The 19,008-nt window shown below is 37.7% G+C and overlaps 1 protein-coding gene across 6 annotated transcripts in view; it reads right to left on the reverse strand.

Annotated features, from left to right (window-relative positions):
* Window positions 1-19,008, reverse strand: part of elf1 (E74 like ETS transcription factor 1) — a 78,729-nt gene that overhangs the window by 34,246 nt on the left and 25,475 nt on the right. For 5 of the 6 annotated variants that reach the window (XM_062975597.1, XM_008106820.2, XM_062975595.1 and 2 more), the window contains one exon: window positions 218-500. In XM_062975597.1, the coding sequence (XP_062831667.1) occupies window positions 218-289 (72 nt within the window). In that variant the 5' untranslated portion in view covers window positions 290-500. Of the gene's footprint in view, window positions 1-217; window positions 501-789; window positions 895-19,008 lie in introns of those variants that run through there. The other variant, XM_062975599.1, reaches the window with a different exon arrangement.

Genomic DNA, 19,008 nt, shown 5'->3' on the forward strand with positions numbered 1-19,008 from the left:
CTGAAGGCCTCAGCTGTTCAGGGAAAAGGGGAAAAGCTAAAATGTGTAGGAGCAGAATTATAAGTGAACCAGAAAGTGAGTAACAAGCACACAGAATTTCCTTTGCACTACAAATAAAAACACTCAAATGAAAAAACAATTAGTCAAGTCATATTTTAGTCTTCTTTTAAAACAATCTATTGGTTATCTCATATAATTTCTTTTATTTCTCTCCTACCTGTTGCTCATCTTCCATGACATTACTGGCAAATTCAAACATCAGGTCATTCTGCTGTACCACTGCTGCCATAATAAAGCATTCCAAGGTCTCAGTTCTGCATAAAATAAAAGGCTCCTCCAGAAAAAGGTTTATCACCAGGAATGAGTTGTGCAAGGAAGGAGACCTTGAAAGTGATCAGGTGATGAGGTAGCTTGTTCTTGTGCACACTTCCAGAATTTTCTTTGCCAAGGCAGATGAACGATGAAATACCTCCTTGGGTATTTGCCTCACCCAGAAACCACTGGAAACAAATGCAGAATAAAATCAGAATAAATAAATTAAAAATTAAAAAATTAATAAAATATTAAATAAATACATGTGGTAATAAGTCAAGCATATACTTAAAACAGAATACAATGCTTCTTATGTGTTCTGAAACATACATTGCTTATAGGTTGCTTTTTAAGCAGTTGCTACCGAGAAAATATGGAAAATTTGGATACATCAAACACTATTAGTTTATGTACCACGCATTTGTTACAACTTGTAATCTTTCCATATTGCTTTTTAGAGCAAATATTTCACTTTACCACACTCCTAGGACACATTCTAGAGAAGAAATCATCAAAAGATGTAGAAAAACCCTTTCCCTCTTCTTAACAGAGCAAATATTTGGGCATTTTTCAATGTTCTGTAAATGCAACGTGAGTGTATTCTTATCTCTTAACACCGGCTTGTAAGCAGCAGGAAGGAAACACTGACCACGTCATGGCAAATGAAAGATGTAAAGAGCTGTATGCTACAAGACTTGATAAACAGAAATGCACTAGGAATGTGACCACATGGAGGAGATACATTTAAAGTTCATAATGTACAGGATGGGCTAAACGAGCACTGAAGGGAGTAATAAGCTATATTACAATTGTAGACAAAGGTTTGAAAAAGACAAAGCAAGAATATTCAAAACTTTCATGTCATTAAGACACAATAAATGCTGCTTTCAGTATTAATTCTGGCAACCCTCTTAATTTTTGTAGCCACACCTGCTGTAACAAAGATATGTAGAAGCTGAGAAAGATCGGCTTCGACCAACCAAACCTCTCTTTCTATAAACATAGGGAATTACCCTTACTTCTATGCATATAAGAAACTTGCATATTAAGTTGGCAGTCACAATTGAAAAGCTTTTGATTTATATTAATTGTATACTTTGACCAATTAAAATTTAATTAATTAATTAATACCCTACATGGGAACTACAGGGCTTTCCATCCAATTAATACAAGTTCATCTATGTTCCCTAAAAAAAACTAGATGCTATCTAATCCTGGAAGCTACACAATACTTGAGTGGGAGACCACAAATTAATACCAGGTGCTATAAGCTATATTTTAGAGGAAGGAACTGGCAAAGCTACCTCTGAATATTCTTTGCTTAAGAAAACCCTATGACATTCATCGTGTTGTCATTAAGTCAACAGAGGACTTGAAGGCTCACACAAACAGCTGAAAACTATTTGTATAAAAGTAATTAATATCTAATACAATAAACAATTCCATTAAAAACAGACTGTTCAAATACAGTTCCATGAAATGTTCCTACTGCTAACATGAATTATAAGACACAGGTCTGCCAAAATAAGCAAATGTTTGCCTACCAGTGAAAAAGAGAGAGAAAAGAAAGGGCCAATATTGGACCTAATGTGGAAAGAAAATCCACAACCTGGGAACAGCTATTGAGAAGGTCCTCTTCCTTATTCTCACTAAACTGGAATTTCTCCAACTGTGCTCCTCCAGATGTTTTAGACTTCAAGTTCCACAACTCCTAACAGCTGGTAAGCTGGCCAGGATTTCTGGGAGCTGGAGTCCAAAATACTTGGAGAAACACAATTTGAGAAATACTGCACTAAACACTTCTGCGATGATGGTGAGACTGAGAGAATGTCCTCCCCTGAAGATCTCTGAACATGGGCAGGTCCATGTAGCGAAATGCAGTATTTGAAATAGTCTCAAACCAGACTGCATAGACTTTTAACAGTCAATTACACTATGTAACACGATTTTTGTTCCTAGGTTATGTCATTTCCTAATTGGTTCTATCATAAAAACATGGAAAAATTTTATTACACTGCAAAAACTATGTTTTTGTGGGACATCCTGCAGCACGTTTTTCAATAAATATCTCAGTCAATTCAACATACAGCAGAGTTCCGGTTATCCGACTTAAACGGGTGGGCCGAATATCAGATAAACAGATCTGCTGGATAATAGGGAGGCCTGGTTTAGGGAAGCCCGGTGCATGTTGATAAACAGCTGCGAAGGCCAGGCGCTTACCGGTGGGAAAAGTTTCCTCCGTCCAGCAAGAGCCCAGCTGAGGGAAACCCAGGGCGTGGTGCTGTTTAGCAACATGCTCCGGGTTTCTCCAAAGGCCCAGGCCCTTACCTTCCATGGCTGCCTCTGCCGCTGCATCTGCCTCCCCCTCCTCCGCCGCTTCCTCCTTCGCATTCTCCTGGGGCAGCCCAAGGAAGAGGGAGAGAAAAGTCCTCCTCCCTCTCCCTCTCTCGAGCTCCCTCTGGCTCAGCAGTTCTCCCTTCCTCGGGTTGCCCCAGGCGGATGCGAAGGAGGAGACATGGAGGAGGGGGAGGCAGACGCAGTGGCAGAGGCAGCCATGACCGCCGCCGCAGCGAGGAGAATGTGACGCACTGCCAAGCCCTTGGCGGCACGTCAGATAATACGGAGTGTCGGATAAGCAGAAGTCGGATGACTGGAACTCTACTGTAGTTGGTGGCAGCCACACAAAAAAAAACTTCTGGAGTACAACACATACTTTCAAAGTAAGTATTGCACAGTTCAACAGGAAACAACACTTTCAAACCAGAAACAGAAATTTTTTCAAATTTTGTTACACAATATATTCTGTCAATAAATGTGGGGAAGATCCTCTGTGATTTTTTTTTAAAACATCGAAGTACGTTGCCTTGAAAAGTGCTAGATAGCCAGGCGTACTGGTTAAGAAGACTAAAGCTGAAGGAAGATTGACTACTAGGCTGTAGAATGAAAGCTTAAATAACAGCAAACAGTGAGCGGGAGGCTCAGAGATAACAGAGAATGAAGCAAAAATATAACTACAAACAAATGCTGTTTGAAGCTCCTTTTATTCCAGAAATGCTTTTCTGTAGTGTGCCAGAGACTGTCAAGCAGAGCAACTCAACCAGTTCTGGCTTGGCCTCCATCCCCTTATCCATCCTTGGCAACAGTAGCAAAAGTTGTGCAAAGGTGTTGCAGGGACTTTGACTGAGGGGAACTCTAGTCCAGCACCAGCCTTACCTCTCCTCACAAATTTCAGCTTTTATATAGAAGACTCTTTTACTAAAAGTATTATGTGCCAAAAACTATGGCCATGATTATTTCTATTTTTGTCTGCTATCTGACTTGAAAGCTTCTGATACAGGGTCCAGTTTTCAGTCTGGGAACATGTTAACCAAGTTCGTACATTGAATCTTGACAATACAGTTACATAAGGACATAATATTACATCAAAGATTCCTCTCTGAATTGGTCCCTGTTCCTATAGACTAGTTATGCTCTATGAGAAGAAAGGCTGTGAAAAAGAAGGATGATTTGATACATTTAACGTTCTATCAAATTGTATACAGCTTTATGTCTTAACCAACACTCTGAATTCTGTTGGTTAAGATATTGTTAAATATTTGATTTGCAAATCAACCATATGAAATCTGTAGCCAAACGTAATTTATTTTCCAAAAGCAGAGTTTTAGGATTAGATTCCATGACATAGTTTCACTTAATGTATTCGAACCTGCACACTGTGTTATACACTCCTTTTAAAAAGATAGCTGCAAGGCTATTAAAAGAAAGTTATGTAGCTGGGACTGTCATTAAGTAAAACAGCACCCACATCGTGGTACACTGTTCCTAATGATTCAAAATCAAAAGAACACATACACTAATATATGGGATGCCTTGGAATATAATGTGTTTAAAGATAGCCAATTCAACAGACATCAAGCAAACTATCATCAACCATTTAAAGATGATCTTTATCATTGGATGAATTTATTACATGCTACATTATTCCACCCCTCTAAATCAAATGCATTGTGAAGTAATTGTAAATATATTGGATCATTTATAAATAATAATAATAATAATTATTATTATTATTCTTATTATTATTATTTATGCCATTTGTATCCTGCCTGTCTCCATCCTGAAGGGGACTCAAGGTGACTTACACAGGCACTTGTTCAGTGCCTACAAAACAGATATCAGACATACTTTTAAAATATTAAAAAAATTAAAATTCATAAAATAACATTAAAAACCTGACAATCAATTAAAATCACGTCATCCAAAAATCATAGTCTAAAGCTGTTCCATGGACATTGCACAAATTAGACATCTATTATTGCCCTACGTTCTTATCCAAAAGCTTGATCCCAGAGCCAGGACTTCATTTTTGTTCTGAAGGCTAGGAGGGAGGGGGTCAATCTTATATCAGTAGGGAGGGAGTTCCACAGCCGAGGGGACACCACCAAGAAGGCCCTATCTCTCGTCCCTGCCAGCAGCACTTGCGAAACAGGCAGGATCGAGAGCAGGGCTTCCCCAGATGATCTTAATCTTCAAGGTGGTTCATAAGGGAAGATATGTTTGGACAGGTAAGCTACATAATCTAGTTTAAAATGTTGCCTGTTTGTCATATCACAGTACTATGTGGCGCTTAAACATGATGATTCCTTCACAGAGAGCTGATGGAAAGAAGAACCTTGGGAAAGCACATCTTGAGAAAAAATGCTATGAATCAAGAATTCATAGCTGAAATCTCACTCTGCCCCAAACTTAAAAGGTAGTCTTATAAAAGCCACTCTCTCTCAGTCCCCCCATGTAATATTCAGGTTTCGCCTAAAATATTCTGTACACTCCAAAATATCATACCAATTATAAGTAGTACTGTGACCTAAATGATCTTGTATACTAGCTGAATAATATACAGAATAAACAGAAAGCCTGACTGACTATCCAATCCAAGTGTTCTTGTCTTGTTCATTTGGTCTCTTGCTTTTTTGTGATTCATGGCTGTGACAAATGGGACAACAGGACACAAAAGAAACATGACAGCAATCTAGTTATGCTTAGCCTTCCCTCAGTATGGTTAAAATTATGATGTTTTTCATGTTAAGATTTTAAAAGCTTGCTATAATCTGTCCTGCATTATTTTACAAGAAAGCAATTTAAAATAAATGAATGCAGACTCCCTGACATTCACACAAACTCAAAGACCTGATCAAAGGCCACAGACCTATGTTCACTTGTCAAAATACATCTACCTGAAGCAGGGCCAGAAGGCTATATGTGAAAAATTTTGTAAGGCTTTTATTATTAGGAATAGTCTTACCACAATATGTTAATATATTTGCATAGACGTCCTCTCTTCCACTCTTCCTCCCACTTGCTATCAACTGTGGCCAACATGAACAGTCACATCCTTATTTGGGGCAGCTGGTATGCGTCAGCCCAACTAGAAATTCCAGTTTTTACACATTGCTGTCTAGCTTCCTGACAAGAGCTTGCCCATCCTACCCTTGTGTCATATTACAGGGAGCCAGGACTTTCATCCCTTGCGAAACAGCCAAACATGTCACACATTCGGATATGTCCCTACCTGCTGCTTTATATCTAATCTCTTTCTATTTAAATGGGAATTCTTCAGATGGGATTATTTTTCCAAAACAAAACCACAGCCACCATAACTAGCTGTTATGACTTTTCAGAGTAAACTTGTAGAATGGACATACAAATCTTTAAAAAAAGCAAATAGAAAATATCGTTCAAACAGGCCTTTAAATTACTGTTTTGTCATTACAAGAAGAATTTTAACAGCCTTGTGCATATTATTTTTTCAGATGAACAAAAAAGCAGAGTAAGCATCAGTAGTAGACCCCACTGAATAAGTTAAATCAAAAGCATATGAAAACTTAAATTAAATTTGAAATTCCTGTTGCAGTGACCAGTAATATAGTACTGTATTATCAACTCCCTTGTGTTTTCAGTACTCCTGAGTTTGCCTCCCTAGGCCCACTCTGGAAGATCCAATCCTAAATAAATAAAAGTACATATGTGTTAAGCCTTTTGCTCACAAATAAATCTTTCCTCCCATACCTTTGCATGAGCAAACAAACAAGCTTGAAAGCTGTAGATCCCCACAGACTTACTAGGATGAGTCATCTGTGGCTTTCTGGCTTTTGTAAATACAGTAGAGCCCCACTAATCCAAGCCCCGCTAATCCGAGTGTCTGTATTATCTGAGGCAAATGTCCTCCCCCCCCACTCTCTCTCACTCACTCACTCAGTCACCCCGCCAGGTCCTGGTACTGCCAGAACCCAGCCAGGTGAATGAGCGAGGGATGGACGATGGGTGAGTGAAGGAGGGCGGCAAAGGCCCTCCTTTGCTCACTTTCTCCTTCGCCAGACCGGGCCCCAGAGCCTCCCTGAACGGGGCGCTGGGCGGAGGAAAGAGTGCCTCTTCCCTTTGCCCAATGCCTGTTTGGGGAGGCCCCGGTGTATGTTTCTAGGCAGCAAGCACACACCGCCGCCTCCCTGAACGGGGCACTGGGTGGAGGAAAGAGTGCCTCTTCCCTTTGCCCAGTGCCCATTTGGGGAGGCTCCGGTGCGTGTTGCTAGGCAGCAAGCACACACCGCCGCCTCCCTGAACGGGGCACTGGGTGGAGGAATGAGTGCCTTTTCCCTTCGCCCAGCGCCCGGCACCCGTTTGGGGATGTCCCGGTGCATGTTGCTAGGCAGCAAGCACGCACTGCGGCCTCCCACAACGGGGTGCCGGGCCGAGGAAAGAGTGCCTCTTCTCTTCGCCCAGCGCCCGTTTGGGGAGCCCCTGGTGCATGTTGCTAGGCAGCAAGCACGCACCGGGGCTTCTCTAAACTGGGCCTTTATCCTTTATCTCGGATAACCGGAACTCTACTGTACAAATATGTAAAGAAAGGAGAGGCTGTGCACAAACCATGTATATTTTGCCTTACTATGCTAAAATTTAACAGTCAGAATACAAGCTCCCTTAATGCCAATTATTGCTTCCATAAAAAAAGACTTTTGTAGATGCTTTTATAAAAAGAAGAAAAATACCTTTAGACTACTCCTTGTAGTTCCTCTATGAATATTATCTGCTATATATATCTGAGTACCAAAATGGGAACTGGAGTCAGGAAAGGAACAATATGAAGGAACTTGGTAAGATTTTCAAGTGTCAAGAAATGTACAGTATGGTCCCTGCATCTGCATGACTGGTAACTGAGATTTCATTTACACACATCTGATAAAATAGGTCTTTTCTAGGAATTTTCTAGACCTTCCAGGCAATTCTGTGGTGTGCTTCTATCAGATATTACTACAGAGCAGTGGTTCCCAACCTTTTGACTCACAGGGCCCCTTTTAGAATCAATTTCTATGGGGGAGCCCCTTACGTCTTAAACATTAATAGCATTTAGGAGTAGTGTTACGAAAGAAGGAAAAGGGGATAGATAGTATTGGAATGTAAAGAGATATCTAAACAATTGTGCTATGTCTATGTAATGAAATTGCATTTCAAAACTTTGAAATGTACCATAATACCTCGATTTATTCTCAACTTCCACCAATATACAGTACATCAATCAATCAATCAATCAATCAATTTATTAATGCTCCGACCAACGGTCATATGCATATATGCATATACATATGCATATACAGAAACAACTTCTAACAAACATCGATACAAAACACTGTAAAATCCAACAGTTAAAAGTAGGATAGAAGCAGGATAAAACAGCGCGTGAAAATATACATTGTGAGGTGCAGCGACGCAAATGCAACATGTGCTAGGAACTGCATATTTATGTACCGGTAAAAGATCATGATATTGTTCAAACTTGGTCATACATAAAAATTCTTCCGAAGTTCAGTAAGTCAAACCATTTGCGTTCCAACAGAACTAAAGTGCACTGTAGTACAACAGGCCTAAATTAAAACATAATATAAAATAATGTATAAACGTTTAATGAGACACCGGTGGATCCATTTTTTGCAGTTTTTTCTAATTTTGGGTTCAATTGATGATAATTGCAGGCAAATGTCTAGTTCTGTATTTAAGCAGCTTCTGTATTTTGTTTTGGTAACTTTATAGGCGGAGAATCCTACGTCACAGAGAGATGTAGTTGAGAAAGGCAGCAATACTATTTTTGCTTTCTCAGATAAGATTTTGAATTAACCTTGTAAATGCAGTCAAAACTCTGGTAGACTTTGGTTTTGAAACACAATTTTGAGTTTACTGTGAGATGTTAAATCTAGGAGGACCTCATATTCCGCTAAGTTTAGTTTGGGTTGTTTTCTGTTCACTCTTAAAACATTCAGTACCCATTTAACATAATCAAGAACCTTCTCTTGAGCTGTCGGAAAAAAATGTTCAAATAAGTCTTCCAAAACTTCAAGATGTGCCTGAATATTTTTCTGTATTTTGTCTTGAATCTTAATATTATTTTCATTCAAGAAGCTTTTTGTAACAGGCAAGTAATTGGTATCTTCCTTTTCCACACAGTCCAACTAATACACGTTTTCTCTTAAAAGAAGACACTTTGGTGTTTGCATCAAAAACTGTGGTAGTTTTTCCTTACAATGACAGATTCATTTACTTAATTTTGCTAAAAATGAACAAAATTCATTATTTAATTCATTCAGTTTGTATTTATTTTATTTTCCTGGAGTGGTCGCGGAGTCCCTGGGAAGTAAACACAGAGCCCTAAGGGCTTCGCAGAGCACAGGTTGGGAACCACTGCTATACAGTCACATTGGCAAATTCCTAGAGACATTTCTCTAGGAATTTCCTGGAGAGTATACCTCTCTATGATAACTTCTGGTGGAAGATAACTAATCTTAACAGGATTAGTTATTATCCATGGTTTCCTGCTTACACTGTAAGTTCAGGAACATATTCCCAGCAGATATAGAAATTTGTACTATTGTAATTGTTATGTACGGGCCCCTGGTGGCACAGTGTGTTAAAGCGCTGAGCTGCTGGACTTGCGGACCAAAAGGTCCCAGGTTCAAATTCCGGGAGCTGAATGAGCGCCCACTGTTAGCCCCAGCTCCTGCCAACCTAGCAGTTCGAAAACATGCAAATGTGAGTAGATCAATAGGTACTGCTCCGGCAGGAAGGTAACGGCGCTCCATGCAGTCATGCCAACCACATGACCGTGGAGGTGTCTATGGACAACGCCGGCTCTTCGGCTTAGAAATGGAGATAAGCACCAACCTCCAGAGTCGGTCACGACTGGACTTAACGTCGGGGGAAACCTTTAGCTTTTTCTAATTGTTATGCAGCCTTGCACTTCATTCCATGCCCTCGTCCCATGGTTACAGCTTTATACTTATCCCACTCACTGTCCAATCATTTACGTTTACAGTAGCTTATTGCCACCGATTGATGAGCACTGTTTTAATTAACTTTTTAAATTGTCGTTTAACATGTCTATGTGTTTGATTCAATTGTTTTTTTCAAAATTGTGTTTTATTTTTGGCACTTGGTGCCATGTGTAAGTCACCTTGAGTCCCTTTGGGGAGATGGTGGTGGTATACAAGAATAATATTATTGCTGTTGTTATTATTATTTACTATAATTTTGAACCAAAAGTTAAACCTTGTGCACTTTCTACAATGTTATTTACATACTTGACATTTCTGAGCTTTTAATTCATCACCATAAAAAATAACCAACAGCACATTCTTTCAGATACTATTAAAACACATAGCCGTGTTACTCCAAAATATCATAATGCAAAGGGAATGTATAGCATCTTAGAAAATAACTGGGGGGAAAAGTTGGTATCATAATCTTTCATTGATTGAATCTACAGCATCTGAGAAAGTAGACTCAGTCTACTCAATTAAGTCTCTAAGATACAACAAGATATGTTTGCATTTCAGATACTAATTAAGCTAGTATTTGGGGAGTGGAGCATTTCTCTGTATGACAAACCTGTTCAGAGAATATTAACATTTTATCAGTGAATAATAATATATGCTATTTGAACAATTAACAAAAAGGTTGAACTTTGTTAATAAAAAGAGAAGCTAATGCTGGATCCAGTAGAGAACCATAACTAAATTTGTAGCAGCACACAAGGGAGGGTAGCCACTATTGCAATCTATATTCCATCTGTTTTAGTGACTATGCAGAAAGTATTCCTGAAGGTAGCATTTTAATAATCAATTTCTTCCTGTTAAGAAGCCTATCCTGTACAAAGTAAACACTTGACACATGAACACATGGAACTAATTAAACCAAATCTTTGCAACTTCACATCTACACCAAAATTAGAGTTACCATCAGAAAAATACTATGAAATAACAGCATGATAGTTGGATAAGACAAGCAAAAACCAAAATGCAAACATAAAGTATAAACATGTGAGCAACAATTTTGTCAGGCTGCAAGATATCAATCCTAAATAGAACACTGAAACTTCTAGGTCTCATTGAAAGCAACTGCCAATAAAACCTATACCTACAGTTAGAATATTTGCAGGAAATACTAATTTGGCCACAGTCTCGCATTGAAGCTGAATAACCATTTTTTGCTTTATAGTAAAGGAGGAAGGTGACATGGATATGCCTTGTAGGAAAGAGGCGGAAGGTGAAGTGGACATTCTTCAGAGGCATCTCAGAAACTAAATAATAAAAGAATATCAGTCAAAGATAATTAAAAAAACACACACACAATGTCCTTTTCTAGCTTTTTTACCATCAGGACTCTTAACTACTCAGAACAAAGGCCCATCTCTCAGTATACAAGACCATAATCCAATTTCTTCCCCACTCCAGACGTGTACTTACATTATTCTGAATTTCTTTTCATTCTGTTTCTATTTTAGTATGATAAATTATTTAACTATATTTTTAACTACACCTTCCAGCATTTCACAGATGCAAACTGGGATGTGTGTTCACAAGTTAACAAAGGCCGCAGCACTTTGCTTTTGCCTGAGCCTATTGGGGAATACAACCCCCCACCCGATTCCCTTCCTCGTCAAATTTGCACTTTGAATTCAGTTTGCAGTAATAGGTTTAAGTTGAGAACAAAGGGGTAATGTAGGAGCAGAAGAGAGAAACTGGGACATTTTAATAGCAGTTGGAAAAGGCAGGACACAGAGGACACATCAGGATAGTTGGTAGATATGTTATAAATTTATTGTTTTTACTTAGGATATAATACAAAAATAAAATTTAAATGCTTCTGTCAAGTATTTTTGTAGCCCTCAGGAAAGCATTTACAGCCCTGCGCTTCCAGACAATGTCATCAGACTGGCTAAAGGGGAGATAAAGAGGGATTCCGCATACTCAAAGACTTTGTATTTGTGGGTAGGGGAAAGAGAATATCTGTTACATTGCCCTTTGTATAATGACCCCAGAAACAATTTCCTGGGAGCCCTTCTGGAAGAAAGGGCATCATGGCAACAGTCAGCAGTTATTTGTAACCTGTTAGCAGATTATTCCAAAAATATAACATTAAAGGTTGCCACATTTGCAGCCCAAAAAATTGGAGCTAAATTTGTAAAGCCCACAGAGGAGGCTAGAAATGGAAACAGTTTGGGATAATACAAATAAGATTTTGTTATTGTTATCATGCCTACAGGGACGGTCTGTAGGCATGATGACAATAACAAAATGCTGATATTACAAGATCGTTCTTATCAACTACCTCAAACTTTTAGAAGCAATGAGCAGCCTACATTGAGACTACTGCCTCAATTAGAAGTTCAACAAGGATAAGAGTTCAAAGGACCATAAAAAGAAGCAATGTTAAAGATCTCACTTTTAAAAGATGTTCTGTACTGCATGTGAAGAGACCTTATCTCAAAACATCAAGATATCAGAAGGGGCTACCTAAAAATGCAAAGTTTTTGTTTTTGAAATTACCACAAAAGCCTGATAATTTTTTACATCTACCCCACTAACATCGACATTAACGTGCAAACAGATGAAGAAATTTTTGCAAGCAGGGAATTTTATCTACAGAGACCAAATACCCTGTTTCCCCGAAAATAAGACATCCCCGGAAAATAAGACCTAGTAGAGATGTTGATGAATTGCTAAATATAAGGACTCCCCCGAAAGTAAGACCTAGCAAAGTTTTTGTTTGGGAGTATGCCCGCCAAACAGAACAACAAAGCATGCAGGAACAGTAAATGTAAGTACCATAGATTGTTGTACATGGAAATAGTGGTAGTAACAAGAAATTCTTGATAGGATTCAGTTTGTCTGGTTATGTTGGTTTATGATGACAACTACTGTACAGTATATAATAAATGTTCATTTTTTTGGTTCAAAATAAATGTGAATTCTTCATGGAAAAATAAGACATCCCCTGAAAATAAGACCTAGCACATCTTTGGGAGCAAAAATTAATATAATATATTAATATATTTTTGGGGAAACACGGTAACAATTTGATAATCAACTGTATATAATGGAAAAGAGACTCGTTTACTTTTCTGCCTGCTTAACAAATCTTTTCAACTCAACAACTGCAGAAAACTTATCCAAAGCACATACGTGGCAAGGAGGATCATCTGTTCAAATTCTCCAGGCTGGAGAACTTGCCTATCTTTTTCAAAACCACACAAATTAAGGGGGAATGGAATGTTGCTCTCCTCCATTTTCTTCAACAGATTTGTTGCTTACTATCATTCCCTGCTTTTTGCCACAAACAAGACAAATTTTGCTTCACAACGGAGCAAAAGTTGTAGGGTTGAGAAAGGAATGAAGCAGAAGATGTAACAACTGTATCTTTGGAACTTTTAGGAGGACATGTAGAATTTCCTTTTCTTTAGAACAAGCACCAAACTACTTGTATTTAACTCAAGCAACATGCCGAACATTTCAGTGATCATCAAATGAAGACTGGTTGGTTATAGGCATACAATTTATTCTGCTGTCTAATTTTACGATGCCCCAAATAAAAGTTATGTTAACAAATTTCTACAATGTTTTGAATGGCTGACGTATAATGTGGGTTGAGTACTGGAATAGGCGACTGGGAGACCAGCGTTTGAATTCCCACTTCACCATGCAAATGCACTGGTTGACTCTGAATAAGTCACACTCTCTCAGTCTTAAAGGAAGGCAAAGGCAAATCTTTTCTCAATAAATTCTGCCAAGAAAACACCATAAATCAAAAATTACTTGAATTAGGCAATGATTACTCAGTTATTTTGCCAGTTTTCTTCCTTTGAAATATTGCTTGCAACATGTGGTATTTGTTGGTAGTCTCTCATCCAAGTACTAACAAGAACTGTCCCTACTTAGCTTGCAAGACCAGAGGGGATCTGATCCATTTAGGAACTTATATTTAAAATTTAAATCATTTAAAAAAGGAATTGTCCTGAATTGCTCTTACAGAAATATTCCCCAATCTATTAAGTTTTATTTTCAGCAAAAATTTATAAATGACAATGAATAGGTATTTTATGAGGAAGCACAGAACAATTTCTTAGTTGAGTTACACCATGGCCCACATAAGAAAGAATAAGGAGGACTATCTTTGTTCATCTGTTCCACTTGTAGTGGTCTAACTGACAGGAAGCAGACAAACAGCAGCTAAGTAGAAGTGACAAATGTTTCCTGCCTTCACTGCTGCATCTTTCTTTCACTCTTGCTGTAAAATACCGGTACTTCATTAGTGTCACAGTATACTCGTCAAAACTTCTCACAACATACTATCTGAACAAATCACTTGTGGAGATAGATAGATAGATAGATAGATAGATAGATAGATAGATAGATATATTGTAAACTGCTTTGAGTCCAGAACTGGGGAAAACAGTAAAACATGACATCATCCTCATCATGAATTAAACCTGCAAATGAATAAGCAGTATAAAAAAGGAGGGTAAGAGAAGAAACACTCATATTTGAAACAGATGGGAACACGCAGTAGAAAAAACACTATTCTAATGCAAACATATTATAAGTAACCTCAACCTACAATTTCAAACAATTGATACACACCTCTTGGAAGAAATACTTTCCAAAAAGGCTATGTTGTGTGGCCTTCAACCATACGATGAAGCTTACACATTCATCCACAGAAAAACTGCAAAAGTAACTGGTTCAGAACCTTTAAGGTGATGCAACATCTATAAAAACATCAGAGTGAAGAACAATATTCCATCATTAGACATCTTTGCTAGCTCCAATATCTACCTCTCTCCCACAGAACACATACACAATAAGCAGCACAAAAAGATATCGTCCTATAGTTCACCAGGATCAGGGGGTTTTTTGGCTCCCCATGTCATATCACAACCCTGTACAACACCAAAACCTGTCTGCCTCCTCTCCTAACCTCCTGCTGGAGCCAATCTTTTTTTCTTAGGAAACCACAATAAAGCCTACGTGTTCTAAACCTAAGACTGTGCTTAGAAAATTTAACTCTAGTATTTTTTTTTCAAGTAGAATCAATGCCAGAATTCTATAAGGTTTTCCTAAAAGAAAAAAAATGCAAAACTTTGGAACTGAAAAGCTTACTGAACAAACTAAATGCAACTCTCGATGGTCACATCAAAACTTCACCAATCAACAAATGACTGAAAAAAGCAAAGAAGTCACGGAAAATGAAGCATACGTTTTTCTTCAAAATGCATATCTACTTAAGAACAAGTAAGTAGGCAAAGAGCTTTCAACATCTGAAAGCCACTTCTGTAAATTGTGGTGGAAAAAGAGGATGTCTGCTCATAAAGAACTGAAACTCTTAAAAAGCCTACTAGATCTCACTTCTCAGGGTATTCTGCATGATTTGAACAACACAGATCTCTGCTTGCATTTAAAAGAGTCAAAACAAAACACCATGTTCACTATAAGGAAGACACTTTATGCTTTCATGATAGATTCAACCTTCCTTTCCTTTCTGTGTTCTTAAAAACACAGAACTTTGCTGAGACTTGTAGATACAAAAATTCCACAATGACTCAGCTTTAAATTCAACAGACACTGGGGAGTTAAGATGAGGCAATTGTAATTGTCCTTTCTGGAAGCAACACAGCCCCCTAGATGAATACTCATGTTTGTGAAAGTTGCATTCTTATTCATGTTTATTATATACTAGCCAATACACTTGGCATTGCCTAGGTATGTTTTCTAATGCTATTTATCAGAAATACTAATTGCTGGCTTTATGATTTTCTGAATGGTTCCATTTGGAAAAATGTAATTGTATAACGGAATTTCCATTAATGTAAAAGTTGATGAGGTTGCAATTCCCATCAGTTCCAGATTTGGTCAGCTGGAACTCCCATCATCCTCAGATCTTGCTTGCTGAAAATCTCATCAGCTCCAGATCTGGTTGGGTTGGAATTGGCAATGATGCGGCTCTTCAGATGTGGGTGGACTCCAACTCCCATTATCAGGCCACCCCCCTCCCCTCTCAAACCCCAACCATATTTTAGCTTGGTTCGTGATGGGTATGTGAGCCAGGTTCGATCCAGATCCATCAAATCATACTGGAGCCTTTGTGCAACAAACATATACCTATAAATAAACATAAATACATACTTTGACTTTTAAATTAAATTTCAACATAAAACTCATTCAAACTTATCTTAATAGACAAATGAACATATGTGACATTTGTACTGTACATCTGTTTCCATAAACTTAGCACAAAGGTCATTTGTTTGAAAATCCAGGATGATAGATAGGAATGGCCATAGTGTATTTTACTAGAGAAAATAGACAACAACACCTTTTTTCTTTTTAAAGTGCTAACTATTTAACCCGGTGGTACAGCAGGTTAAACCACTGAGCTGCTGAGCTTGTTGACCAAAAGGTTGATGGTTCAAATTCGGAGAGCGGGGTGAGCTCCTGCTATTAGCCCCAGCTTCTGCGAACCTAGCAGTTCAAAAACATGCAAATGTGAGTAGATTAATAGGTGGGAAGGTAATGGTGCTCCATGCAGTCATGCCTGCCACATGACCTTGGAGGTGTCTACGGACAACACCAGCTCTTAGAAATGGAAATGAGCACCAACCCACAGAGTCGGACACAACTAGGCTTAATGTCCAGGGAAAAACTTTTACTTTTACTTATTGATTCCTGAGATCGCCAAACAAAGAATGCAAATATTTTAATACTTTTGATATTTTACTCCTATCATAATGTTTTCAAATTTGTTCCTTTGTGTGTTTAAGTATTCAACCTATTACCAGCACAAGTTTAGTCTTCTTTATCTGAATTCCAAATTTCAAAATCCAAAACCGTCCATATGAAACACTGAGATGTTGACACTTTGCTTTTTGATGGATTAGTGCACACAATTTTGTTTCCCGCAAAAAATTATTTAAAATATTGTATATAAAATTATGTTCTTGGCTATAAGTGTATATGAAACAGAAATAAATTTCATATCTAGAAACAAAAGTACCACCTCTATGATATCTCATTATGTTTATGCAAATATAATATTCCAAAATCCCCAAAAATTCAAAATCTAAAATATTTCTGGGCCCAAGCATAGCAAATAAGATACTGAACCTGCACTCTTGTTCAAATTTTTTATATCAGTATTGCTTTCAAAGGCCTTCAAAGTGTGTTTTCTAGATGTTCGCTTAACAAAAACCTTGCTCGGGTTCTGAAATCTTCAAAGAAGATCCTTCTCTTGGTCCCACCATCCTCTCGTGAGAACATAGCAGAACATGGACTTCTTGGTTGTTGCTCTGAAATTTCTTTCCTCTCCAAAGTGTCCTTCCAGCAGAAGGTGAGAACTTTTTTGTTTGCTTCCACAGGTCTTTGGAAATTGAGTACTCACAAGGAAAGGTTTTTAATATTGGATGTATTGTCCATATTTAATGTATACATTTAATAATGTATATGCACATTCCTAAATATTGTTCCAAACACCTTACTGGATCTAGATATAAAATATGCAATATACTGATAATATAAATCAACAGGCTTTTAAAAAGCTATTAACATTCACAACAATTCTTCAGCTTCGGCAGTATCTTATTCTCTGGATAAATTGAAAAGATCTGAAGATGTAACATAATGGATTTCACTGATACTCTCTGAGTAGGAACATTAACCCATTTCCTCTTTGTTTCCAATATATATTATGCTTTACTGGTGTGTATCTCTCCTTCACTTTTTCTTACAGAAAAAAACAATGATTTAATTAACACTAAAAAAATAATGAATGATCTAAAAAAAGTAGAAAATCGGCAGTAAGTATTGCAGAAGTATTTGTCTTATTTGTTCCCCCCCTTTTTTATTATAGTTATACAAAATATTGCATATATGTACAAATAGATTACATAGACTATAACCAGAATATAAGAATAGTCATATTAAAAGTAAAGCGTGTAGAATTTAACTTTCAGTAGCCAGTACCAAAGTAAGCACATACATGTGCACAGCTACACATAACTTCTGGCTCTTCATCCTAAGATATTTCTCTCCTGGAGACATGATAGGCAAAACTACCCTTTACAGTAGACATTCCACTTCTATGTGGATTAGGGGTGCAGAAAGTGAGGAAAGCATGAAATAAAAAAACACTATTTTTTCCATCTGAGAGAACACCTCTCCAGGAGTCTGTAGGGACTTCAGGTCAATTCTATGGTTAACTTTTTCAGTCTGAAGTACCTAGAGATTCCTAGAGAACATATGTTAAACCCGCAAATATGGGGAGCCAACTGTAATACAATCAAGCCATCCTTTGCATTTTACATAAATTAGACACAGGGAGTGCAATGTGAAAGATCTCTGCTTCAATTTATGCTCTTTCTTCATACTTAGAAATTTACCTCAAAAAGAAATTAGTTCAAATTATCATTTCAAAGCACCGACCCTGATAGATAACACTACAGTTGTCTCTCATAGAATCATAGAATTATAGAGTTGGAAGAGACCTCGTGGGCCATCCAGTCCAACCCCCTGCCAAGAAGCAGGAAAATCGCATTCAAAGCAACCCTGACAGATGGTCATCCACCCATATTTGCATTTTTCACATTTGGAGATTTGATTATTTACAGATTTAAAAAATTATCTCTAGAAATCTATAAGATCTCCAGTGTGACTCTATGGACAACTTCCTTCAGTCATGCTGAAGTAATTGGGGAATTCTAGAAAGAATATATCTCTAGGAATCTCTAGGTTTTTCAACACAATTCTATGGTAAGCTGAAAAGCAAAAATTGTGCACAGCCTCATACCGGAAGACCTAGACATTCCCAGGAAGGTATCCCCTTAAGTAAAAAAAAATGTAATTTCTTTGGGTTTTTTTTTCCACTTTCACTGTGCCTCCATGCCAGTTAATACAGGGCTGCCTATATTTTTTATAAATATGTATTTTCTCATCATTAATCACATGTATAACTTATTAGTTATATTTATTACTTTAAAAATCAGAAAGCTACTAGCCTAGGGTATACAAAGCAAGTCTATGCAGTGAATCCCACACACAAATTCTGTAACTAAAACAGTACTTAAATCACAAAAGAAATGAGAAGGTGTTCTTTTTATGTTACAATCATTATATAATGCAGGCTGCAGTCATTACAAAAAGGAATGAATTATACAATGCTTGTTAATTGTAGCTAATTACTTCTCAGATGAAAGCTGCCCCCAGGTGCTTTTTCCCCTACAAGATGAGTGCATTTTAAGCAGGATTAAGACCATTTACACTCGTCTTCTCTTTTGGACTAAAGCCTCTGCTACAGAAATTCGTAAAATAAAAAGAAGTCTCTTTG

Source organism: Anolis carolinensis, chromosome 3 (genome assembly GCF_035594765.1).
Source record: "Anolis carolinensis isolate JA03-04 chromosome 3, rAnoCar3.1.pri, whole genome shotgun sequence".
Classification (NCBI taxonomy): Eukaryota; Metazoa; Chordata; class Lepidosauria; order Squamata; family Dactyloidae; genus Anolis; species Anolis carolinensis.